We start from the raw sequence: 26,441 nt of genomic DNA, 5'->3' as shown, positions 1-26,441 counted from the left end.
CCCCCATGGTGGATGTAGCTCATTGAAGAGTGAACCACCTTAAATCTTTGTGTGTGTTTTAATTTATTCATCTATTTTTCTCATTATTCCAACATCAAATTGTCATACAAATCAACATTCAAGCTTAAAATGTCCTTAACTCACAACAGTATCATTACATGCGATATGAAGAACACTGTCATCAATTAGAGACAGAAAATAGAGAATGTTGTGTGTGGAATCTGTGGATGATGATATGAATCACTTCATGTATACTTTACTATTATGGTAAATAATACACTGTTCAGAGTTGATATACAAACTTACAAACCAAAAATAGCAACACTCTCGAAATTGCTCGCGAGACTACAAACGTCAACAGTTTGTTTAATAAACCAAAGTGGAAACTACCACTCTCTTTCCCAATTCCCATATACACAGGAAATACATTTTACTGGATAAGAAAGAAGTGAATGAATGTAGTACAAAGGATATCAACTTATCAAGGGTGCTTGGCAGAAAGAGAGCTTACTTGGCGAATCAATTCTCACAAGAATTTCATCTTCGCCACAAAGGATATCAAGGTGCTTGGCGGAAAGAGAGCTTACTTGGCGAATCAATTCTCACAAGAATTTCATCTTCGTCACCAGATTCAGAACTCGAGTCATCTCTTGCACGACTTGGGTGCCTACTATGTGATGGAGGTAGAACCTCTTCCCTCATTACATCCTCTCCGAGTCTCTTCCTAACAGTATTAGATCCTTCTGATTTCACTGAAGTCAGACCACGTGGTTCCTGGCTTACTGGAACTTGATGGTATGACCGGAAATGTGACGGATTTCCCAAGGTATCCCCTTTTAAACTATATCCTCGAGAAGGGACAACGTTTACCTATAAAATTTGAAAATATTTCTTAAAGATCACACAAATCAAGGCATCAGCAACAAATCATCTCCTCTTTCTTAGGGAAAGATCAAAATAATTGTTTTGACATTTTGGCAAAACCAAGCAGAGCCGCATAAAAGAAGCAACCATGTACATAAATGAAGAAAGAATGGCAGTTCAGAGAACTCCATCTCACACCATATTTAAAGTTTGAAACAACATCAAAGCTAGCAAGAAGACTGCAAGAATCTCTCTCCAACAGTTTAAAGTCATTCTTAAAGGGTAGAAGATTTAGAAGGACAGACTGACGGAGGCTTTCCAACAGAAGTACTGTAATACTACAATACAGGAGGAAAATAAAAGAATAAAAGACATAATAGTTGCTAAAGAAAATTTCCATGTCACCCAAGGTTTAGCAAAATACTCAAACTAAATTTTGTGTAAAAAAAAATTGTACAAATTCTAGGAAGAAAGTTAGAAATATAGAGGAGGAGTGGATTGATTCTCTGTTATTAGTCTAGGCTTGGAAGTGATAAACAGTTGAAATTAGGAGGTTGCTTACCTCTGTTAGTATTTACTAGTGTCTCAAGGGTGAGAGTCCTTCCTAGATGGTTTGTCTCCCTAAGTCACTTAAATAGGTTGTAAAACTTCTTTTTTGACACAGTAATACATTCTCACTTGCTATTATAAAAAATAAAAGAATTGACTGATTTTGCAGACACCCTAAAAATAATACGAAGTAAAAAAATATTCCATAGTTGCTAAGATGACAAGTTCCACAGGTGAAAACAAGAAAGATTATTCAGCAAAGTTGATATGAATTGTTAGAAGTTCAGTAAATAAATTATTAATGAATTCTCGAACTAGATCAGGATTGAGAAGCTCAACCTTTTTTTTCACTCAATACATTTAACTAAACGGAGAGAAGGTTACCGTGCTTCCATAGATGCTCAGATGCATTGCTTTGGCTGACAAGTTTTGAGTATCCTCTATTTCTTGGCCTGGTAGACGATGATGTGACTTGTATTGATGCTCAGGCCAACTCAGAAGACTACCATGTTCTCTAGCCAGAGATCTTGAAGACTGATCACGGAGCAATACGGAGGATTTCCGCCTGAGGAGAGTATTATCAGCTTGCGCTGGAGCCATGTCAATCAAAAGAACTCTAGCTCTTGTCTCAACATAGTACGAGGCTCCCTGGTGTGAAAAGCTGGTTGATTTATATCCTACACAAAGCCAAAAGTCAGACACAGTGAAACACCAATGAGTGAAGGGGTACGGAATAAAAAATTGCAAAATGAATGGCTGACCAGAACCATCTTGGCTGAGGAAGCTCGAATTTCCTTGTGCTGGCCATAAAGCTGCTGGTGATGTTATCAGCTCCTCAACAAGAGAATGGCTTTTAATAAAGCCTTCTAATAAAAACCCAATTGAATGTGGTGGGACTTCTATAGTTTCACCCCTCAGGTAGGTATTTAATGTTGACCTCTCAGCAGTGAGCATCCTCATTTCTTGCATTGACATATTCTCAAAAACTCGAGGAAGGAGAACTTTGGCAAGCACAATTACACTTTCCTAAAATAGAAACAACACAGTATTACCCAGTATTTCATCACAAGAGATGTACAAAGTTTCTTGATATGTCACTTTAGCTAAAGCATACAGCTAGACATATGAGATCCTTAAGTTTACCCTTTGGAAATAGAACCCCGCAAATGATTGGTGAACCCCTACAATACCTCTAAGTTGCAAAGCAAGAAGCAACAAACTTGACTTTGTTTAAGGAATACATTCTATCAAGTAAAAAGACTCCTTTCTACATATAGACATATTAGCGATCCCATACTTGAACCGTCAACAATCTTCTTAGACCGTGCAGCAAGATAGAACTTCCATCCTTCTCCGAGCAAAAGACGAACACAATATAGCTTTCAAGATTCAAAAACCCACCGTACTTCATGCTTGATACCTCAGTGGCTCAGTGATCGTTGGAAGATACATCTTCTAGCTAGATTGTTTGAACTCTATAAATATAGTTATTGTTCTATCTAGCCTCTTTGTAGCTGCAGATATAGCTTATAAGTTACTGAGTATGACTAAACCCCCTCATAGATCCCTTTACACGCAGGAACAATCCTAGATTCCTAACCACACAACAGGCAATGGGTTGAATTGCAGGTTCAGTGTTTTTGCAATGGAAGTTTGTTATCTATAAATTTCTTCATTTATGATCTACTTCCTCCTTTCTGAAAAAGTTGAACACTTAGTTCAGCACATTTTTTTAAGAAACGCCCCCTAAGACTCACTGCATACTATGAAGCTTTCCCTCTTTTCTATTGCATATTAAAGATAAAATAAAGTCTAGGCTTAGGTGGTTTCCCAGACAAGAAAACATATTTAGACGCTATTCACCTAACCTTAAACAAATAATATTTGTTTAAAATCAGTTTAATCAGTAAGTATGAAGAATCTCATACAGAAAATAGTTATTTATTTATCAATAATAATCACTTTCCAACAAAGAAGTATGTTTTAATTAGAAAAAATCAGTTTAAATCAATAAGAATAATTTCAATTCAGTACAAATCAGATGAAGAAAACAGGGGTTTAGTTCCACCTTTCTTTTGTCAACAGAAAAATGAGCTTCTATACTTCATGTCACTCTAGACTCTAGAGCCAAGTAACTCATTCTATATTGTGAGTCTACTCATTTCAAATTGAATTGAAAAAACAGGAAGGTAAAAGATTTTAAGCTTCCAAGTACAACTAACTGTATCGCATGTCTTATTCAGTGAATCTCAGTTTTTTTTTGTCTTCCTTTATACCCCTTGCGTTCTTAAATGTTAGTCCTAGTTTGACTTTTGCACAGTTTCAACTCAATATTTAAACGTAAATATCTGAAAATAATATGTTGAAAATTATTAAATTTGATATTGTGAAACTATACAGCGAGACGAATAAAACAAAATCTCACATGAGTATGTTCGGAAATATATATTGGAAATAATTTGAAGATTCTTCAATTGTGAATACGGAGTAGTATCAAGATTTCAAATAGGACTAACTTTCGAGAGCGGAGGTAGTAGTATAATACTAATAAATGTATTTCAGTAAAAAATATGTAACCTTTTAGCAGAAACCTAATGTCACATTCAGTCGATATCCTCAAATTTATGTCTACTTTAATCACTAAGGTATTAAAAAAAAAAAAGAAAAAAAAGAAAAAAAGAAATAACCTCCCAGCAAAAGTATAACCCCTGCAGCAGTTAGTCCTGTGTAATATACTCCCTCAGTCCGTTACTCAAGGCCCTCAACTGACTTTGAAAGTCAAAGTTCATTTGGTACTATCATATCAGATGTCACTTGGTTTGTTTTGATGTGTATTTCCAAAATATCAACTTACGATTTTTATTAAAATGTAATAGTTATGGTCAATCATGTACTCGAAGCAGTTAAAAAGTGAATGGAGCAAATAATTTGAGATGGAGGGAATAGGAAATTTTTTCTGTCCTCGCTTCCCCTCACTAGATCCAAATCACCCCAACCCTCTTCCTCTTCCCCTTCTCCTTCCCCAAAAAAGGAAAAGAGGGCTAAACAGTGGGGAGGAGGGCGTGGAGGGGCTAGTCAAGTACTCAACTTGCCGCTATACTGCTCCAATCCTGGAGTTTAAAACGATTGGTAAAGTTAATATTCGGCATGAATATACCTTCCAGAAGAAATGCTCCACTGCCGGATCTGATCCCAGAACAGCAAGAATCTTCTCAGTTTCGATAAAGAAGCAAACTACAACAGAATCTGTAATCATGTCACAGAGATAAGGCTTTCCAATCAACACTTCATATAACCCCAAACTGCTTCCATGGGTAAAAGTCCGATGCAAGGCATGCTTATTCTTCCTGTTTTTGCTGCCCCACTACACAACAAAAGCACCCATCATTTTAAGATTCCAAAATAAAAAGGTTGTCCAAAACCTTTTCAAAAGATCACTTTTTCAATTACCTTCACCACACCATTTGATATAAGCCAGATCCCATTTGACTTGCCACCCTCCTTGTATAGTGTCATACCGCGCACTTTAACTTCTTCTTTAGTCGAACCAACCAGCAAATCACGAACAGTTGAAGGAAGGGCTCCAAGAAAAGGATGCATGCTGATTAATTCCCCAATCTTTGGAATCTTAACAGTTGGAGGATTACGTACAAGTCTTTTCAAGTCAGTCTGCAAGAAAGAAGATTCTTGTTAATTGACAAAGAAGCTGAATTAATAAATAAATGACACAGTGAGGGGAAGTTACCTGGACAGCATCATGAAGATGAAGCATCTCTTTCTGTTCCAATAATCCTGCCTTCTCTAGACTCTCAATGTACTCAATTAAATGTTGCAATACTGCATATGTTACTTGCCTTGTCTTTACAACTCGTAAAACCTGAAATTTCCAAACACCATCGTTAATGCCTTAGTCAAGCAGGACAGTAAAGATTTCACAGCCCATATGGTAGGCAATAATAACGGCGGCGATGGTAATGCGTTTTAACTTTGTATTAATTTTGCAAATAAAGTCTCATGTTAATGGACATGGTGATGCTGGTGCACCACCTAATGTTTCTTTTTCTTCATAAATATCATAACCACAAAATACCACCTAAAAAACGTGATCACGGTTGGCTCCTGTCAAACAGAAAAATGTGGTTTGTTGATGTATTTTATGTAGAAAATCACATGTTTAGAGGATGGAGCTGATGAGCACTGATAGGATATTTCCAAGCAAAATAAAATATAATATCACTACCATCACTGCATTTTAGTACCACTTACCAAAAGAGCTGTTAGAGTATTAAAGTACGAATTATAAATCAGTCACAAAATGAATAAGATAGACATCATGGTGACGAAATAGTATGAAGCCTGTAAAAGATGGTGAATAAGGCATCATAACCTCAGGAAAGGTAGTGCGGACATCTTCCAAAAAATTTCTTGCTTCCTCTCCTTCTGCCTCACTTTCATTGATGACAGCAAAAGATATCTCACTGTCACCTGTATCAGCATAGAACCATTAGAAAAAAGGGTATCCATTACAAGTAGTCAATAAATCACTGATTTTTTTTTATACATGCATCCTTTCCAGATTTCTTACTTCTAGAACAGATCTCTACGAGTGCTTTCACTGAAGGAACACAAGTTATTCAGAGTCCATAAAAGTTTAAACCATTAGGGAACCACTTACAAGGTTACGTATCCTCCATACGAATCTTCAAAATGGCTTAATAGCTAGTTGATCTTCTTTACATACTGGTTAAGAGATATCAACAGTCACCATAACTGGTTTACTAGTCTTTAAATCTTTTCCAATTTTATTCCATAGATAAATATCACACAGGGTTATATCAGTGAGCAGGAAAAAAGAAACTGAGAAAAACTAGCAAAATCATAATTTTTTAGAGAAATCTGCCCTTTTAACTCCTATTGGGTCAGTCTTGTTGTCTTCCTTCTTCCCTTCTTTCTCACATTTCAACTTCCCAAAGTTAACATGAGAATGACTTGTCAAAAAGACTCTTCATCATAAGATCCTAGATTAATAGTTCAAACCACCTATAAACTCTACAATAGCTATATGCCTGTGTGACACTTTGTAATAACTACCTGCATTTGTTTTGCATGAGAGTGTTGAGGGAGAAGGGAATTGACATTTCTAAGGGCAAGAAAGAAAACAAATCAAAGAAAAACAATTAGAATTGCAAAGACCATAAGTAGCTACCATAGACATCAGTCACGGAAAAAGAAGAGGAAAGCTATCCATACGACTATACATCTTTTGCAAATTTTAATATAAATAATTGAACAAAGACTCCCTTGTACTCCCTCTGTATTTTAAAAAGAGATACACTTTCCTTTAACGGTTGTATTTTAAAAAGAGATACACTTTCCTTTTTTGCCATGTTTTGGTCCCACTTCCAATTATATTAATATTTCTCTCTTTTTTGTGGTCCCCACACTTACTCACATCACCTTTTTACTATAATAAATAACTCACCTATTACCCCACTTTCATCTTATTTTAATAAATTCAACTCACCCTCCTAAAACTAATGTGCCGGTCAAAGTGTATCTCCTTTTAAAATACAGAGGGAGTAATGTATTATCTGGTAAGGGCAATTATCAGTGAGTTGAAAAGATCAAAGATCTACCGTATTAATAGGTGCACTCACCAATGAAATCATGCAACTGGCCACGAGCAATTCTATGGGCCCGCAGAAATGCAGCACAAATGTAACATGCAGATTCTAATCTTTCAACGGTGAAAAATGTAACCAGCTTTTTTGGATAGATGCTGCCTTGAAGGAACCGGTAGTAATTTGGAAAGTGAACATTACTTTTTAACCCTTTCCAATCACATAATGGCTCATGATCTACCGAGTCAAGTGCTTCATCAACTGATTGCATCAATACATTTGCAGTACTTTGTGTTATCCTCCCTTCATCAAGCATTACCCAGTAAGCAGCTTGAACACCTGGTTTTGAGAAATGTCAAATAGTAATATATGGTTGTGTCCAAACAGGAAGCAAGAAGCAAACTGAGCTGTTACAGAAATCTGACTATCAAATCCCCAGATCTGAATAGCACAAAAAAGTCAAATGTTGCATGTATTGAGAAATGGAGTAAGTATTAGATAAAATTTTAGAGAACAATCTTACACGGAGTTGAAGACATAACTTCAACTTCAACATCAACAATTAATATCTCTAATACAACAAGTAAAAAATTATAAAAAAGTTGATTTATGGAAATATACAATGAGACAAGTTTTAAAAGATCCCACATAACTATGCTTTTATTAAGCATAGATCACCTAACATAATCAAAGCAGAGTATGTGAATGGTGCAAAAGTTAATATGTTGCAACTATAAACAACGGAGGAAGCATATAATAGGAATTTTATAACAAGTTAGAGATCAATAACTTTTGTATCTTATTCGTTTTACCCTGTGTAAGTGTGTAATGCACAGAGGTATGAAAGCTACTCCCTCCATCCCTCAAAGATCGCCCCAGTTCCCGTATTTGGATGTCCCTTTGAGTTTGTCCCATAGTAGTCTAATACCATAAATAGGTATCAGGGACTATTATGTTACTCACAAACTTTACTTGGGTCCCACCAATTTTCTCTCTCCTCAACTCTTCCCAACCAAAACTTAACAACACAGCTTTTTTAATAGGGAAATCTTTGAGGGGCAGAGGGAGTAGTTAATACATGGGAGAAGAAAATGAAACTTCATGTAACACATCAACACAGCTAATTTGCTGACGAACTGAGGATAACATCAATTGGAAAAGGTAAAAGGCTCACTGGAACAACCTATTAAAAAAACATGAATGGAACAACATCATAACATAGATCCCGAAGAATATTCGACACCCATGCTTAATGCTTCATTACTAAAAAGATAACCAACTCAGGCTTCATCAAGGGGAGTACTTTAGTCAAGGTTATATGCTCACACATCGTCTTCAGAGAAGTGATCTCTAAAACTACATCAGTGGTAACTACTTTTTATAACTACATACCAGATTAGACAAAATAAACATCAATAGATGCACCATTATGCACTCAGTTCAACAAAGTGTGTTAAAATTGATTTTTTCTCTCTCCCGTATTTGGTCCTTACCTAAATGGTTAATTAAATTCAAGTTCTCAAACAGATAGTCCACCATATCGATGTGTAAATAGTACAACAGTTATGCAAATATTCTTTTATTCACCATGGTATTTCCTAAATCATACAAAGTAACTTTGAGATGAAGTCTAGCTTTGTTTGGTAATACTAGCTGAAACTGATAAGGTAGCACCTAAAATTGATAAGGTGCTGAAACTGATAAGGTGGTTGTTGGCATTAACTGTTTGGTAAAACTAGTTTCTCAAGTACCTGAAACTAGTTTGTTTATTCGCATATATTTAATTTGATATTTTAATTAAATATCTCCATATCTAGGTGCTTTTTACGAAGTAGTATTTTCTTAAAAGATGATCATACTGTTACCTGACATATGTAATTCCCCTCTTATTTATTAATAATTGATGTCATCTACCACCAAAATTTATTTACAAAAATTACATTCTTCTTTATCAATACTACTGAAGGGATTATTATATATTTTTGATGAGAAAAGATTATGCTCCTATATAACTTTAAAATAAAAATACGATTAATTCCCTTTACACTCGTACTTCGTATCTTCTTCCTCAAGACCTCAACCATCACAACCCACATACTACATCTTCTGTATTTTCCCTTTTTTCCAATTCCATCTGTGGATTTCAAGATTAAAGGTTTATAGGAATCGTAGCAAAATCACTCTCTCTCTCTCTCTCTCGTTGGTAAATCACTGTGTAGTGTGGGTTATCTCTTTTTTTTTCATTGCTCAACTCGAACTTACGATTTCAAATTTTCAATTTGTCAAGATTTAGAGTCTTACCCCCCCCCCCCCCCCCCCCCCCCCCCCTTGAATACTCCACCACATTTGACTATTGTTTTTTTTATCTTTTCATTCTATTTTAACTTAACAACAAAAAAGCAGAGATATTGATTGAGTTTGTATATCAGACTCATCAAATAGCATAGATCGCATCTTCTTATGTATGCAATACACCTTCCATAGTTCTGCAATACCTAGCAATACTATTACCATGTTATTTATTTTTTATTGAAGAAAAAAATTTCAGGTGCTGAAAGTGAAAGGTTAATCAGAGTAACGTTTCAAAATCAGTCATCTTATTCACCTTTTTAATTTCAGCTCCCTACCAAACACTTCTAATCATTTAAGGTGACTTATATTATTAGCACTTAATCATTTAAGGTGACTGAAAGTGCATGCCGAACAGAGTCTAAGGAGTTCAGAAAAATTCAGTACCATTTAAGAGGCGTACACGCGTATCTTTCAAGTTCATGGGATCCAGAAAACCTCCATTGTCTGAAGCATCAGAAACATCATGGGGGTGTGTGCGATCCCCGTCAATGCTGTTTAAGCTCTTAATATATCTTTTGACTGTGGGCCAGTCAGCAGGTCCCAGTTCTTCGTCTTCACCAAGATCCCCAAATGCCTCTAATGCTTTCTTTTCCATTTCATATTTTGTAAATTCCAATATGCGTCTCTGGAAAAAGAATAATACTAGTACATTATAAATAATGGACATCAACTCATCAACACCCATATATAAAGGAAAAAACAACAAATAGTAACACTAACTGTAATTGTAGGAGGACAAGAACAACGGAAACAAGAAGCCACACATAGTAACACAATACAAAATACACCAACTCAGCATTACATTTGGTTCGAACATCACTCAGCGTAAAAATAAGCAAAGCTGTTCAAAGAGAAATGTCCCATACTAAGAAATTATGTTGGGGTTCTTAGGAAATGGATAAGAACTAAATAATTGTCTTCCTCTTACCATTTCATTTTTATCATGGTCTCAAACTTCACACAAAGACCTGTTTCCCGATTCCCTTAACCTCATTAGTTTATTTCTCAAATGTCAATTTCGTTGTGAAATCTCTATATAAGGGAACCTTTTTAACCTTCATTAAATAAATTCAAAATACCAGCTTTGGAAGAAAAACAAAGAATACAATTAGTAAATACTTCTATAAATATTTTGGTCAAATTAGCACATAAAGCATATAAAATATGAAATACGTAGTAGGACAGAAATTGCATACTCTGTATTAGATGATTAAATGAGTATGTTCCAGATTTATTAATTATGCAGTAACTTTAGAGAGAGAAATATTTTAGTCAAATAATTTTAGAATTTCCGAGCATGCACGGTACCTAATCTAGTAGATACATATAATAAAGCAATTGTTGGACCAGTAAGAATGTGACTAAATCAAACTACCATTTTGTGAAGCCTGTCAGGCTGTCACATGTGTCTGAAACTTTGAATTACCAGATATGAAAGTCACTTAACATCTAATGCACCAAATTAACTAGAGAAAATATTACCTTTGCTTTTGATAACTTGTCCATCCCTAAAAACCGCAAGACAAATTGTGTGGTTGACCCATTTATAATTAGCGTCAAGAACACAATCCCGCCTGTGAAAAACACAAACTGCATCCACAAGTCAAAGCATTAAGTACTGAGAGTTCATATAAATCTTTGCTCGTTAAATCACCAAATTCTCTATTGCATTTTATGTACATCTAGCTTTTATCAGGTTCATACCAGTGTTCCGGTCTGCGAACTGAGAAGAGCCGGGTCACCACTTGAACGCTAAAACATCAGAAAATAAAATTTAGTTGGCATTTGGTGAAATAGAGCAGTGCACTTTACCTCATGACACACACAAAAAAGACACACATGCAGTCAAAAAAAGGGGGAGAAGAAGACTTGGAAAACAAAGAAGGGAGAGGGATGGGATTTTTTATAGAGTTATCAACCATATGCAGAGCAGACTAAACAAAAAGCTCCTATTAACATTATCTAGAATAACACTATAGGTACCATGAAATTGGATGAAATCCATAATATCTGAACATCTGATGATGAACAATCGTCAGCTCACAATGATCCTACGTTAATTTTAAAAGACACCATCCAAACAGAATTTGTTATTTACTTGTACCTATTTTCTTCTTGTGCAAGTTCAGGGAGTATGTAGCAAAGATAATTCCCAAACTTTTTCCAGTATTCTATATAAATTGGAGGAATTCTGATGAGATGATGTGCTTTCATCCAGACATAAGACAATAAATATAGAAGGAGATAACTCATTTTTTAATGGTCATAAACAATTTGCTATTCATTGGCATTGGATCCCAATTGACTATATCAAAATGTACGGATCATCAATGTTTTTTGCACTTCTTATTAATTGTGAAGTTGCTGGCTGTATCTGCATATCAGACGAAGGGTCCTAGGGTTATGCTTCTTACAGCCAAATCCTTTATCCGAGGTGGTAAACAAGAACTTGAGACGTATTTGAGGTGTTTTGCTTCCGGGCAACCCAAGGCGTGGGTAAGGTGGCTCCATTGGGCAGAATACTCGTATAATTCTGCTCCCCACAGCTCAACAAAAATGACACCATTTAAGGTGGTCTACGGGAGAGACCCACCATCATTAAGGTTGGTCACGGCCAAACCATAGTGGGCAGCCTGGAGGAATCCTTGTTGAGTTGTTGGGGCGTGATTTCATGTTGATGAACTCCGTGTGAATTTGTTAAGGGTGCAACAAAGAATGAAGGACCTAGCTGATCGCAAGAGGAGGGATGAAGAGTTCAATGTGGGTGACATGGTTTACTTGAAATGCAGCCATATCGGCAGAAATCACTAGCAAGGAGACCCTTTGAGAAGTTGGCCGCTCGCTTCTATGGTCCCTTTGAGATCGCTCAGTGCATGGGAAAGGTAGCATACAACTGAAGCTGCGACAGGACAGTAAAATTCACTTTCACATCTCTCAACTCAAGAGGGCTGTTGGTCAAACCATAACCCCACTCAATCTACCCGCCCAGCTCACTCATGAATTGGAGTTACCTGTGAACCCAAAAGAGTTAAAAGATGTGCGCACATCCCATAGGAATGGCGAGGAGATATTGAAAGTGCTGATCAAAGGGGGAGGCTTGTCGGAGTTTGAAGCAACGTGGGAAGAATCCAGCATGATCCAATTGAGTTTTTTAGCCTTCTACCTTGAGGACAACGTGCATTTTGGGGGGCCGGGTATTGCAATGAACTCAACTAACCCACCTGCTGTCCGAACATAAGTGAGGAGAAGGCAAAAACAGCTAGAGGACAAAGGGGTGGCAGCAACCTAAGTACAAGGAGGAACCACTAAGCAAGCAAGCAACGGCTACAACTCTTGGGAGCTCATTAAAAGGATCTGTCTTGCTGCAAGTACTTTTATCTTTGTTACTTTTTATTAATTGCATGTGTCTTGTATCATTGTTGTAATTAAAAAGGACAAGAGGGGGAATGGAAAATTATCTTGAGAATTATTGGGTAGTAAGTGTGAGAGAAGGAAACCTCTCGAATGTTCTCAACCTTTGTAGTAGCTTCAAGCTTTATTAATCAAACACACAATCTTCTCCTATTTAGTTGTGCTTTCTTGCTGTGAGTGTTGGTAGCAGGTGCATAGACTATCTGGTTTATTCCAAGTACCCAACCATCCAAGCCCCAACAAATAATGCAAAAAGTCCTACTTATTAACCCACAAATGAAATTCAGCCTTCCAACTAGAACACAAAACCAACCCCTTGTGCTAAATTGCTTGAACAGCACCATTACCACCCCAAACAAACAACTGATTCCATTTATTTCCTAATTGCACAACTACAATCTGACCGAAGTGCCAAATTTGATAACCCAGATGACTCATTTAAAGAAAAAAGTTAAAAAGAAAATCCAATTTCCCAGTAAGCTTGTTCCACACATCCAGTAAAACCAAAAACCCCAACGAATAAATATAAAGAGATAAGTGTCAATGTGCCATCACTGATGACTACCCCATTTATAAATACAGACCTCCATGATTTTCAAAACTAAACCCTAACCATAATTTCCCCTTTGAGCATATTGAAAAAACTATAAAAAAAGATAAGTGCCAAGACTCATGATTATACGTCCAACATTAAAGTTTTTTGTAACTTTATCAACAAAAATCAAGTTAAGTTATTGATCAAAATTAAAACCAAAAAACGTAGGTGCCCTACATAAACAAATAGGAGTAACATTAAGGCAAATTTGTTAAAAAGGACCTTTTATAACCCAAATTTTGTGAGAAAGGACCTTATATAACTTTTTTTGTCAAAAAACACCTTAATGTAAATTTTTTTGCGTGAAAGGACCTTATATAATTTTTTTTTTGTGAAATCACACATTAATATAACTTTTTGCGAAAGACAACCAAAAGTAAATTTCCGGCATTGACTGAGCTTTTCTGGCTATTGACTTACACGTGAGAAGCACGTGTGGCTTTATTTTGCTAATCACACCCAATTTTCCTCCAAAATTCTAAGCTTTAAAACCTAAAGTTGAAAAAAAAAACCGAAATAAAATCAAGTTTGAAAATTCAAGAGTCGGGAAAATCAGTGTCTTTAGCCAACGTAAGCCACACGTGTTGCTCACGTGCAAGTTAATGGCCGGAAAAGCTCAGTCAATGCCGGAAACTTCCCTTAGGTCCTTTCTCGCAAAAAAAAATACTTTAAGGTGCGTTTTCACAAAAAAAATTATATAAGGTCCTTTCTCGCAAAATTTGAGTTATAAAAGGTCCTTTTTGGCAAATTTGCCTTAAATTTAATATACTATGACCATTGTTTATCATTTCTACAGCAAGACCACCATGACTTAGATTAGCCTCACATACTTACTGTTATACTAAGTATTTTTTTATTAAGTTCTTTAATAAAAATAATTTTACAGATATTGTGACTACTCCTTCCTACATAAAAGATGTTCATGTTTGGTTTATATACGTATAATTGAAAAGTTAATATTTTGAGTATTTTTTATGTTAGATAATGATTTTTCTCGATGTGTAGGTTCAAAATATGTATTTTTGTATGTTAGATTTATCTAGATGTATAGATTCAAATATAACAGTACCCATACTCCTTTCTTTCCACATACCAAAATGCTCCAAGTTTTTATAGTACTCTGCCAAATATTAGCTACTTGAAACTAGCATCATACAGAATAACCCTCAAACTTATGACTACTTAACATACACAAATCCAAATGACAGATACTACAAACAAAAAGACCTGGAAACAGCTCTGATCAGACATCAACCATTAAAATTTAACACAAGAATGATAACTTGCCTTAACAGACAGTGAAAGAGACAAGGCTACAGCTCCCCGCAACCCTGACCATACTAAAATCATAGCTTCTTTCCAATCCAAACCATAGCCAAAATATCGTAGAAACGGGAACAAAACACCAACAACCACTCCCCGAGCAACTAGGACGTATACATAAAGAAGAATCAGATAGCCCCATGCAATGCCTGAAGAGAAAGAAAACTGTTACGATCTCACAGGAATCAGAAAAAGGGTGGACAGAAGGAAACTCCTGCAGAGTTAACCATAAACGTCTCATAGTTTGAGGGCCACTAGATTAAGTGATTATTTTTTATACTATTGCTGCCTGAATTTTGTACAGCGAAATCCCCATTTAGGAAAAAGCACCTCATTAGGATACACCTTCCTCAAGATAACAAAAATCATATTAATGAGGTAGAGAAAACAAATGCCAACTTACAGAAGATCAATCCTTAGATAAATAAACAGATTTTCATGTTAATCCACAAAAAGAAAATGTTCTGCAATGTGTTATTGGAAAAATGAATCTAAGCCCACCCAAAGAAAATTCTTTGTATCCGTCTCCCATCTACTAGCCTCTCCTAAAAAATCTTACACAAGTACAAATCATAAAGCGGTGAGCCGAAAAAGCTGAATTGAACAAGGCTGATTTTACTACAATAAGACATCATTTCACGTGTTTCTTTTTCACTAGAACCCCAGAAGAAGAACAAGTTCTGAAGGGATAAAATTCAATGCTATATTGAGCTTCTGTTTGGTCAAGAGAATCTCTGATATGCTTTTGAACTTGCCAGTTCTTCCTTGTTAACAAAATGTTACTACAAGTCCTTCCTCATATCTCTTGAATTCTTGATAGAGATTCTATATCATATGATGGTTATAAACAAAAGTAGCAAGGTGCAACACTGACAGTACATAATATTAAGATATTGAGAAACTACCCAGAATAGTTACTCTGTTCTCAAACCACAGCTACCCCGACTCTGTATGTGTGCATGTGTGTGTGTAGAGTTGGTGGTGATCATTTTCACTCATTTAACCATGGAAGAACTTGTCAACAACTCAAATACCACAGTATCATCCAAATAAAGAATGCAAAAGGCTGAAATAATAAGAAATTAACAGCAAGGGGTGAGAGACACAAGAACGGTCCATTCACATATTAACAACAGTAACATAAAATTCAATACAAGTGTAGATCCTGAAACATTACCATGGTTTTGAAAAATGTTATCGCTGCTGAGAACACCTTGTGCTATGACGGCACCACTGCAAATTTACAAGAAATTGAAGTCAAAATATTAGAAAATAAAAAATAAACAAGTGGATACGATGTGTTCTACCTATAGCACTGCAGGTACACTATTTGTAACAAATGTTAGTGTTGGATAGAAAACGAGCGAGCCAGAATTTTTTTGACAAGGCCCAAAGATAAAATGTAGTTTTAACTAATTTGGAAGGGTATAATATTTTCGAAATGAAATTACATTCTCCAAAATTCTCATCTCAATATTCATGCTCTGCTTTTATAAAATCAAACAAATAAAAATATAGATCCCATTTACTCAAATGTTTGTTACACAGGGGATTATGCCTTTTCGGGTCAAAGATTTACAAAAGTTTTAAAATAAGGGGAAAATGGATACAGGAGAAAGAAAGAGAAATGCATCAGTAAAGAATCAAACCCTTATACCGCTGAGGCAGAAAGTACATGTTTTATAGGTGTAGTGTCTATAATATAACAAGTTGAACCCAGCCTCCGTGGATCTTTTTTCCACCTCGTGTGCAGCATCCTAAGAGAAACTTTCGCTCCCCACCCCCCCTTCACAATTTCGTTATTATGAGTGATGTTATATTCACTTCGTACCTCTCATCCATCTTGTGACGGGAGCAACAGTTATGCAAGCAAAAAAGTAAACAACAATAGAGGCAAACACACAGCGCAGAGGAACTAATCAAAAACAAAAATTACAAAACAATCAGGAGCTTATGTTAATCAGCCAAAAGAAATAGTACAAAACAAAGAGGACAAACTGTCTGTTAATCAGAAACCAAAATTACATATTAACTCAGTTTCTTTGAGCATCCCAAATCGAGCAAGGCCCAATTCTCTTCACCTTAATTTTGCTGAACTTAAGTTATTTTTGCTTAACTTAAATTATTTTTACTTAACTTATTTTTGCTGAAGTTCAATTATTTTTTGTGATTAAAACTTATTTTACTGATTTGCTATTGACCTATTGTGTTTGTTTATTGAAGTTACTGAATGTTACTGATTAGAACTTATTCTTAATAAACTTAACTAACTTTTTCTGAACTTCACTTATTTTTGTTGACCTTAAATTGTTCTTACTTAACTTAAATTATAGTTTCTAAACTTAACTTAGTTCCACTGATATATATTTTTTTGAGGTGAATAGAACAGGGCCTAACTCTTAAAAGCCCCAGCCATCTTAGCCCATAACGTAGCTAAATAAGTGACTTTACCCCATAGTAATTGAGAAGACAAGGAAACTTCTGCAAAGACCCTTGAACTCAGCTCCAGCAAAGTAAGACATTATAAAATTTGGAGAATCTCAAAATAGGGTCTCTCACACAATTGGTTGTGCACTTGTAACCTCTTGATTGAATTGAAAACTGAATTGATAGGAAAAAATCCTAATACGAGGACTATGTACTGCCTAAACCTAGACCAGCTAGGATTAGGAAACATCACAACCTGCCTAGATCAAATACTTATTATCCAAAGCGAGCTAGAATATGACACTCCAATAGGAGAGAGAGAGATAGAGAGAGAGAGAGAGAGAGAGAGAGAGAGAGAGAGAGAGAGAGAGAGAGATAGATTAGGTGCAACACTGTCATTTATACGAACAAAAGTTATAAAGAAATTCGAAAAGTTTTTTCAAACAACCAAATAAGTGAAGTGTATACTGCCAAGTACCAACTTGTGCCATTTCCAACAAGCAGACATAAAAAGTAATAGCTGAATACCATTTTATGTAGGGACTAACTAGATTGATCTCTCTTAGACCACTTTTGATTTCATAAACCTTTCTAACAATGGACCCTACCTAACCTCATGAACCTTTATCGAACCAAGTTCCCCCTTTCTCTGTCGGACGCAAATAAGCAACAACAGTAAACTGTTAGCAGAAAACCAACTCCAAATAACCTAATTACCCAATACGATGAAAGCAAAGAGAAGTACATTAAACTTTTCTACTGAATGAACTGAAAAGGGCATCCCAAAATTATAAGTATATAAAACCGTTGCACAAAGATAAAAACCAGATGACAATGTAATTTCTATTTCTAAGAAGTTGCAGGCCAGCCTACAAGGATTGTCAAACACAATACGGCAACTCAAGCCTCAAACACAAAGAGAACCTGATTTTCTTCCTATTGAGCATAACCACCATTAATAATTCTCAAATGATGCAAAAAATGTACCTCAAGATAAAGATCAGCGTATTAGCTATGTATGCTACCATCTCCCTGCATTGACAAGCATTAAATTTATATTAAGATAGTGAGAAAGGCAAGGTAAGCGTATAATTCAATCGTGCAGAAAAAAAGCTTCAAGTTTAATATAGCAAAAAATATACAGAAAGCCAGCCTTGTGCAGCAATATTCTCAACTTGATACCTGATAATCTGATACTCCCTCCATTTCGTACTAATCCCTACACTTGATTAGGAACTTGGATGGGACCATGAAGTGGGATTTTATAATATGAAGTATAGTTAGAGAGATAATTTTATATTTGGGGAGAAGGGACAGTTGAATTTTATAACATAAAGTAGAGTCAATGGAACAATTTTATATTGTAAGAAAAGGAAGTGTGGAATTAGTGAAGCAATGTAATAGTGTTGGGTCCTTTCCAAATACGCAACAGCCGAAAATGGAAAGTGTAGAAATTATTACATAATGGATGGAGTATTAGTTATTTTCTTTCAGCTACCAAAATGTTTTCTCCAAAACAAAACAACACAAATATCCTCATATGAACTAATACAGGAGCTTGATTCATGTATGTGCATATATTAAGATCTTTCACACACGGCACAACAAGATCAATGTATGAAACATAGACAACCTTGTAATATCAAGAAAAGTGAACAAATAATCTAAGATACAAGAAGAGTCGTTTCAATCTATGGGCAACCAATCCTTTCATATATGCCAAGTACAAAGACAGTGTTTAGAGAGGTTTAGCAGTGAAACAATACATATGAGATCATTTATCGGAATTCTTCCAAGGACTAGTGGACTACAATGCTGCGAAAGGCGTATACCAGTGATGATTCCTCTCAGTAAACAAATACAATAATCAAAACAGGGACTTTACATGCCCGCATATAACGTATACACTACAACAAGGTATGACATGAAAGATAACCTTGTTTCACAGCAGCAGAAACTTTCAGGTTAGCAGCAACTAGTTTAGGACCTTAGCGAGTTAGCGAGGATGTATGGAACATCTATCACCAACAATTGGTGTAGAATCAGAGGATAATGCAACTAGCTAGAGGATGTATCTTATCAAAGACTACTCAGTAAGCTACAAGTGGATGAAGTATGAATAATAGACCAAAGGAAACAGAATGACAATGGATATGGAGAAAACTCGGGAAAGGCAGGTAAGAAGAGAGTAAAGACATACATCAGTGAATCAGAGAAGACGAACACCTCACAAATTATTTTAAACACCAAACTAACACATCAAACACTCCTATTTAAAATAAGAAGGTAAAAAAGCACATACCAAAAGTGATGCAAACTCTGTTGACTTTCACCTTTAAAAGCTGTCCTAGCAGCTGCTGCATAAAACCTGACAATAATTTGGAAAAATATTTATACTTCGTATTATTCTACTGCAACCAAGATTCAGTTCAATGAAGATCGCACTTACATTCCTAAAGTCATCACCGTCAGGACACCAGACACATCAGCTCCCTCTTGAGCCTATCATATAGTAAAACGAATTCAGATACAGAAGATGGTTAAAATGAAGGGCAGTAGACCAGTAGCCTAAATTGGCAAGAAACCTTTATGGAAATTTTTACATTGTTACCTTATATATATGGTGACTGAGAAAAAAAAAAAGTGGATATAGTTCATTATAGCAGCCACAACACCTTTTTCGCCCTTTGGTGTTTTGAGAACTTATGTACAAATAAAATATTCTAATACAAGTAGGAAAATTTGTGAGTAAATACCTAAGTACCCATTTTAAAAGTAAGTTTTAGTGAGAACTACCTTTTAAAAAAAAATCTGGGAAACTACCTAATAATATGTTTTGGGTTGCAGATGGGTACTAAATCTTGTGTTAGCCAATTGACCAAAATTTGGGCGCTAGACCATCCACGTAAAAAAAATCGCTTTTTTCTTCGGTTTCCTTCTCTCCTCTCACCTGCACTACCTAGCCCCACCACATCCGGCATCCCCCTCAGTAGTTGACCACATCATTCAAATACCACATTATCAGTCAACACTCAAGATCTATGCAAGAAAACTCCAGCCATTTTAACTTCGGCTTATTAACATCATTTCTAGAATAGAGAAGCATGCTTTCTTTTTGGAGCAGAAGTGCTGCAGAACAGGAACTGGAGTAGATATCTAACTAAACTAAACACTAATATTGTGTTTTCAAATATAAATCTACTATTTGGAAATGATAACAAACAATGATTTGTAAAGGAGAAAGAGGAGATAGATGGCTCATCTTTGGTGTCCATTTTCAAGAGAGAAAATACAGAGAGACAAGGTAGTATGCAGGATCAGATAAAGTGTACTAAGTGTTCTTTTTCAATTGCATGGTGGGCGCATGGTGGTAAAGGTCTAGAAGGGTTAGGAACGAGCAACTAGAGAGGGGGGGGGGGGGGGGGTAAAAATGGGTGGGGCTGGGTGATTGATAATGGTGGTCGGTCAGAGGGGAAGTAGGTAAGAAGAGAAAGGGAAAAGAAAAGGAATTAAAAACTAGTGGGCCGTTAATTAAGAGTTTTGTTCAGCTCACCGGAATCCAGGATTTGGTACCCTTCTCAAAAGGGAAAAAAAATTCCTAGAAGGTAGATAAAAATAAAAAAGGTAGTTTCTCACAAAAACTCTTCTTTAAAAGGTACACTCTGATAACTTTTCTCTTCTAATGTATAAACGACCATTGGGTTCAACTAACCAAATCACCTAGAAATGAAAAGGCAAATTAAACTAAGTACTCCCACCAATAATTTTCAAAATTTTAAGGAAAAAAGACTTTGAAAAAGTAGAAAATATTAATTGTCCTTTCAGAAAAAGCAACTTACAGTAAAATAGGCAACATAGCTCACGGCGAGTGTCAAAGTAATCTCTATGACGGTGTCATTGAAAATAAATCCCAGCCACAACACTGATGCTACTCCAAATGCAATTCCAAATCCCACACTATCAAGGAGGAAATAGATTTAATACTCAAAATTGATATTCCATCAAAAGGTAACCCATAAGATGAAAAAGAAAAATGCGACTTACGCCCCAAATGAGACTTGGACCAAATATTTCAGAATTGATGCCCAGTTAAAGCTTCGACCAAGGACCATTTGATAGAAAAGTTGATACACCACAATTGCAGTCCTGAAAGTTGATAGCAAGAATTTCTTAAATTTACAGGTATATGTGAGTATTCCCACGATTAAAAAAAATGAAGTTGTTTTCAAACAGGTCTCAAATAAATTCTAACAAAGCATTTAATCTGCATATAGAGATAGAAAATATAAATACAAATTAAAGATTGTGAAATCACACCCATCATTCATCAAGGACTCCCCCTCAATTATTGTACTCAATTTTTTGCTTGCCCCGAGTTCTTTCAAGAGAGCTACAACAGCTACAGGGTCAGTTGCACTTAGAAGTCCACCGAGCAACAATGATGTCTTCCAGTTCCAGTCATAAGGAAATGAGAACTGCAAAAGAACCACATGCAGCTAAAAGGTCAATTTGAAGGTCACATAGCAGATAAATAAATATATAAATAAATAAATTTATTGTCTTTTGTTCTACCCACTTCTACTTTATTCCATTTTTGGCAAACAACTTTACCATATTACACCTTTCCACTCATTGTTTTTTACTTTATCCACTTTTCTCCTACACCAACCCACCTTTTTACTCCATCGCTCCTACTTTATTCTCTTTTTCTTACACCCACACACTCGCCTGGAAATAAGAGTCTATACTCTATAGTAAGTGAGTATAACAAAAAAAAATGGAGGAGTATATATTATATTCTGCACAATTTCTACGTGGCACGATGTGTTATTGCAATGTGCAGCATTGATCCACGGATGACATATAACTCTTATGCTCCCTCAAGGAACATGAAAGTGAATAAGCCCCAAAGGATAGTATCCTACCTTCAGCGCTGCTCCAAGACAAAAAGTTGATATCAGAACTCCTGGTCCAGCAAGTATAACCATTTGAGCTGCACACCTCTGCACAAAAAATATAGAACTTATTGGAGCACTTGGAGTCCAATTCTCTGAGAATTTCCAGCAAAAAAAAAAAAAAAAACATAACAACGGATTCACAAATTTTGAAGCCAAATAAAAGCAGATATGTATCCTTTAGAAGCATATGTTGAGAAGTAAAAGAGAACTAGCCAATATCAGCAATACAAGGAAAATAGAAAGGTATCAAAAGATTGATTCTTTATAAAATCTAAAACTATTAAGAAAGTAAACAATCTGAGTCTGGTTGTTTATCTTGTTCTGAAATGATGCGTATTTTTCACAAACAGATGTGATATTTATGTAAAAAGTATCCGGATATATACACACAAGTCGCAGTTAAATGTTTAGTTTCATTCCTAAACCTAGATAGCAAAAGTTCGTCAGATTCATAAACTCCAAAACTGATTTATTCTAGCAATTAGTGCCCCTTAAAATTTCAATAGGCTATAAGATCCGTTCAAAAGAATCATAAAATGATAAGGACTTCTACGTGCTAAAAGCAAATATTAAATCTGAAAAATAACAACATTAATCTTAAGTGGAATTCTAATTCCACAAAATTACCAAGTTGAAGATAAAAACAATTACTAAATGCTTCATTCATTATCATTATCATTACCCCATTGCCTCAAAGATGTTCCTGCAAGAAGCGGGGTAGGGGGGGTCGGACGTACGCAACCTTACCCCTGCAATTGCAGAGAGGTTGTTTCCAATTGACCCAAAAGCGATAACGGGACAACAATGGGACGACCATCTTCTACTTAATGGAAATGAAGCGAAGAGTTATTAAGAGTCATTTTGATTTAGTCCATTATATCCCACAGCCAAAAGAACAAATGAATCTTTGGCTCCATCGGAAATGGACACGAAAAATCCTCTAAAAGTGAATGGTAAAAATGTGTACGCTGAATCTAGAATAACAATTAAACTAAGAAGAAAAGGACCTTAGATGCACCTGCGTCATAAAACAAGGAAGATAATAGCAACTTGCTAAAAGGTACTCCATTGGCAATGTCTTGGTGCATATGGCACAAGGAGGCCAACAATGCAAACATGTATACACAATACACACGCACAACAATACTCCGAAGAATGACCAATATGTTTGTAGAAAACAACAAAAACAAATCTATTAAGAAAAAGATGTAAAAGATGTTTCACCTTTCTCAGAAGCATTTATGTCACCTCTTCATTAATGCAATTTAGAACACATTAATACATCAAATAAAAAGAGACCACCATCAAACATCCAAGGATCTCCAACTAAGTATACAATAAGGTTACCAATTAAAGACTTATCCCCTTCTGAGTTCTAACTCAAAGAAGATTTCACAAACAGAAAGAAAACACAAATTCTTATTTACATGAGGTGTACGATAAATATTGTACACCGAAGTTAAAGTTGACGTAAAATGCTTAAAAGTCACCATTATATAGGTAAAAGTTATCTACTTTTTAGTAATAAAAAATTTCATTTTAATAAAAAATATTTATTTAAAATCACTAATAATGTATAAAATTAATCATTTAACACTTTAAAATATTTATCTATTAACTTTTTTTGTAATAGTATAAAAGTTAGAGAAAACTGAGTAAAAGTTAGAGAAAACTAGATTAAAGTTATGTTGGTGCACAATAAATTTATTGTACAACTTGTGCACGCAAGACCTTTTGGAAAGAAAAACTAGTGCAAAGTTCACATAAACTGTTCACAGCTGCACACGTCAAGCTCACATACAAAAGAGTAACACCAAATGTTTCATCAGTTCACAGTTCAACAAACTCATGGACTACCAGAATTCAGTTTTTTATCAGCTTCTGATATATATTCAATCAGCAAAAGGGCTCAAAAGAATAGCGTATTGCCAGGCTGCGGAACACAAAACTTGCACATTTAGAAATATTTCAGAAACATATATCGGAATAAGTGAGTAAAAGAACCTTTATCTGGTGAATTTCCATTGAAAATGAACTTTCAAACAGAAGGGCAGGGAGAAATACAGCCAAAAGGAGCTCTGGGTCAATATTTTCCCCTGTAACGTAATAACATAGGCATCAAAAATCAATAGCTTGATATTTAAATAAGATCCGCAAGGAAAAATGATTAAATGAAGTGATGTACAACAGGAGGGACTTACAAATGCGGATACCGTCCCCAAACCTTCCCACACCATGCTTTGTACCATATTCTGCAAAACTTCCGGTATTAAATTTCGAAATATGTGCAGCTTTGTTACACTCTTACAGCAATCAGAGGACTAAACAAATTGCTTGAGGCAGCACCACTTGTGGTCACTATCTACAGTAAGTATACAACCACCACATCAAAAACTCAGAACAAACTACACATGAATACATCAAGAAGAGAGTACAAAAAGGAAAGTGAAAGACGTTGAAGCAACATCATCAAGTGTCTAAAAGACTTACAAGACTATACCGTAGTTAAGCTACCCATGTCAGTAAAACAGACATACATGAGATCGTGCTCATGCACATTCATAGCAAAGTAAAAATAAAATCATGGAATGTCGAATGACTTGAATATGTGAATTATGTACAGAAGTATTCAACTCAAGTTTGGTAAATTGATGTGTCTGCCAACTATACGTCTATACGTACACATTTTTTGACCCAGGCCATTAACAACCCTTTATGACTAGCCTTGGCCCTAACCCGTCCCTCAGCATGACCCTGTCCACTAAACGATTTCAAGTGGCCCGGAACTGACCCGCCCCATAATGACCCGCACTGACCCCGCCCTGATCCCCCCTAATAAAAAAGTCTAGTCACAAGACTCACAACCATATCTTTAGAAAGTACAGCCCTTTCCATCATTTCTTTGAATGTAGCGATGGTCACATTCAAGTTGCCCTTTAATTTCACCTGCTTTAGTATGTGCTTAATAGCTTGCCTTACATATCATGATATCAAGGCAATGAAACTCAATATTCAACCTGTTTCCCCTTCCCACATTCGGTGCAGTCTAGATGTCATTATCAACTCATTTTCGAACAATTCTAACCGGATTTCAAAATTCAACAGTGGCGAAGTTGAAGTAACTCTATATACCTTTACCAGTAATCACATATATAAACATACGCAAAAGATTCACCAAAAAATCACAAACAGCTTCATATAGGGTTCATATCCAGCAAAAATTAACACAAACAAAAATCATTTCCACCACTGCAAATCAAACTAATGTAACCGGCTTATAATCATTTAGCAAATAATAAATCAATTAACCAAACCAATATGATAAGTTTACGCAGAAAATAGCTATACTATCCGCACGCATATACTCACAGATCACATATGATTTGTAAAGTAACTATATTTCCTAATCTACACAAACACTTAACATAAACTCTTTCATATGAATATTAAATCTAAGTACAACTCCAATATCCTCAATACAATCTAACCTAATTCGAAAATCACAATCCAGAAACCAACAAAATTTCAGAAGTTCCAAAAAAAAAAAAAAAGGAAATTGCCGTACCTAAGGAACCGAGGCCAATGCCGATGATGAGCAAAGCGACTGTGTAAGGAACGCGAGTACCTCGAAGAAAATGACGACAAGCAATCCCTAAAACGAGACTAACTCCGAAGAAGATGACAGCGTCAGAAGGATTTGACGCTGATTCTTCCGCCAAAGCAGCTGCGGAAGTAGTATTCATACTGGTAGTAGCAGCAGAAGAAGCAGGTTCAACCTCCGCTAACATTAGCGGAAACGGCACCGCAATTCGATATGCTGCCATGGATTGATGTCAATGGCGGAAGATTTTTTTTTGTTATAGAAGAGAAGGAAATGGAGTGAGGATTGATTGGAGTCAACTAGATTTTGAGAAATAGGCGCTCATCATAGATTCATCATCTCATGTTGTTTTTTGGTAATGTGTTTGGCTTTTTGGGTGTTTGTTGGTGATTAGATAAAGACAACAAAATTAAGTAATTTATTACTCGTTAGGTATCGAAACGGTACTTAAACTTAAATGATACACGTCAGTTCGTCACCAGTTACTTTTATATTTATACTTCGTACTACTTGCTAGTTGCTAGTGGGTGATTACAAATATTGTTCTCCATAACTAGTACTCCCTCCATTCCCTTTTGTTCTTCCCCTAAAGAATGTTGGGTGTGGTTTAAGAAAACTGAATCTTGGTTTGTATTGGGAAATGAGTAATGATTGGGTGTAAGAATAATGATTGGGTGTAAGAAATTGAATAAAGTAAAGAGAGAGAAAGTATTTAATTAATAGGGAGAAAAGTAGATATT

General features: G+C 35.6%; 1 protein-coding gene across 2 annotated transcripts; it reads right to left on the bottom strand.

Annotated features, from left to right (window-relative positions):
- Window positions 1-228: 228 nt before the first annotated feature.
- Window positions 229-26,088, bottom strand: LOC110783505 (sodium/hydrogen exchanger 8). 2 transcript variants are annotated; one of them, XM_021987846.2, is made up of 23 exons: window positions 25,666-26,088; window positions 24,302-24,352; window positions 24,105-24,196; window positions 22,068-22,145; window positions 21,460-21,617; window positions 21,187-21,288; window positions 20,982-21,099; window positions 19,592-19,644; window positions 19,445-19,510; window positions 18,130-18,174; window positions 15,893-15,948; window positions 14,680-14,864; window positions 11,091-11,138; window positions 10,869-10,976; window positions 9,771-10,011; window positions 7,071-7,373; window positions 5,801-5,898; window positions 5,159-5,290; window positions 4,864-5,082; window positions 4,571-4,777; window positions 2,175-2,439; window positions 1,798-2,090; window positions 229-870 (listed from the first exon to the last, which is right to left on the bottom strand). In XM_021987846.2, exons 1-23 carry the CDS (start codon window positions 25,922-25,924, stop codon window positions 559-561), a joined length of 3,489 nt encoding a protein of 1,162 aa, XP_021843538.2. In that variant the 5' UTR covers window positions 25,925-26,088; the 3' UTR covers window positions 229-558. The 2 variants fall into 2 exon arrangements, with proteins under 2 accessions (XP_021843538.2, XP_056696417.1); XM_056840439.1 differs by having other exon boundaries at window positions 24,302-24,462; window positions 25,666-25,807.
- Between the last annotated feature and the right edge of the window lie 353 nt (window positions 26,089-26,441).

This window comes from Spinacia oleracea, chromosome 3 (assembly GCF_020520425.1).
Source record: "Spinacia oleracea cultivar Varoflay chromosome 3, BTI_SOV_V1, whole genome shotgun sequence".
Classification (NCBI taxonomy): domain Eukaryota; kingdom Viridiplantae; phylum Streptophyta; class Magnoliopsida; order Caryophyllales; family Amaranthaceae; genus Spinacia; species Spinacia oleracea.
This window is presented reverse-complemented; position numbering and strand designations above follow the sequence as displayed.

Bases quoted from the DNA above. Each gene is read 5' to 3' on its own strand.
- LOC110783505 (XM_021987846.2), bottom strand. From the start codon at position 25,924: ATGGCAGCATATCGAATTGCGGTGCCGTTTCCGCTAATGTTAGCGGAG. The intron at 15,949-18,129 runs GTACATTTTTTG...GTAAATTTGCAG, and splicing joins ACGCTGATCTTTATCTTGAG to TGGTGCCGTCATAGCACAAG. The intron at 2,091-2,174 runs GTCAGCCATTCA...GGCTTTGTGTAG, and splicing joins CCTCAGCCAAGATGGTTCTG to GATATAAATCAACCAGCTTT.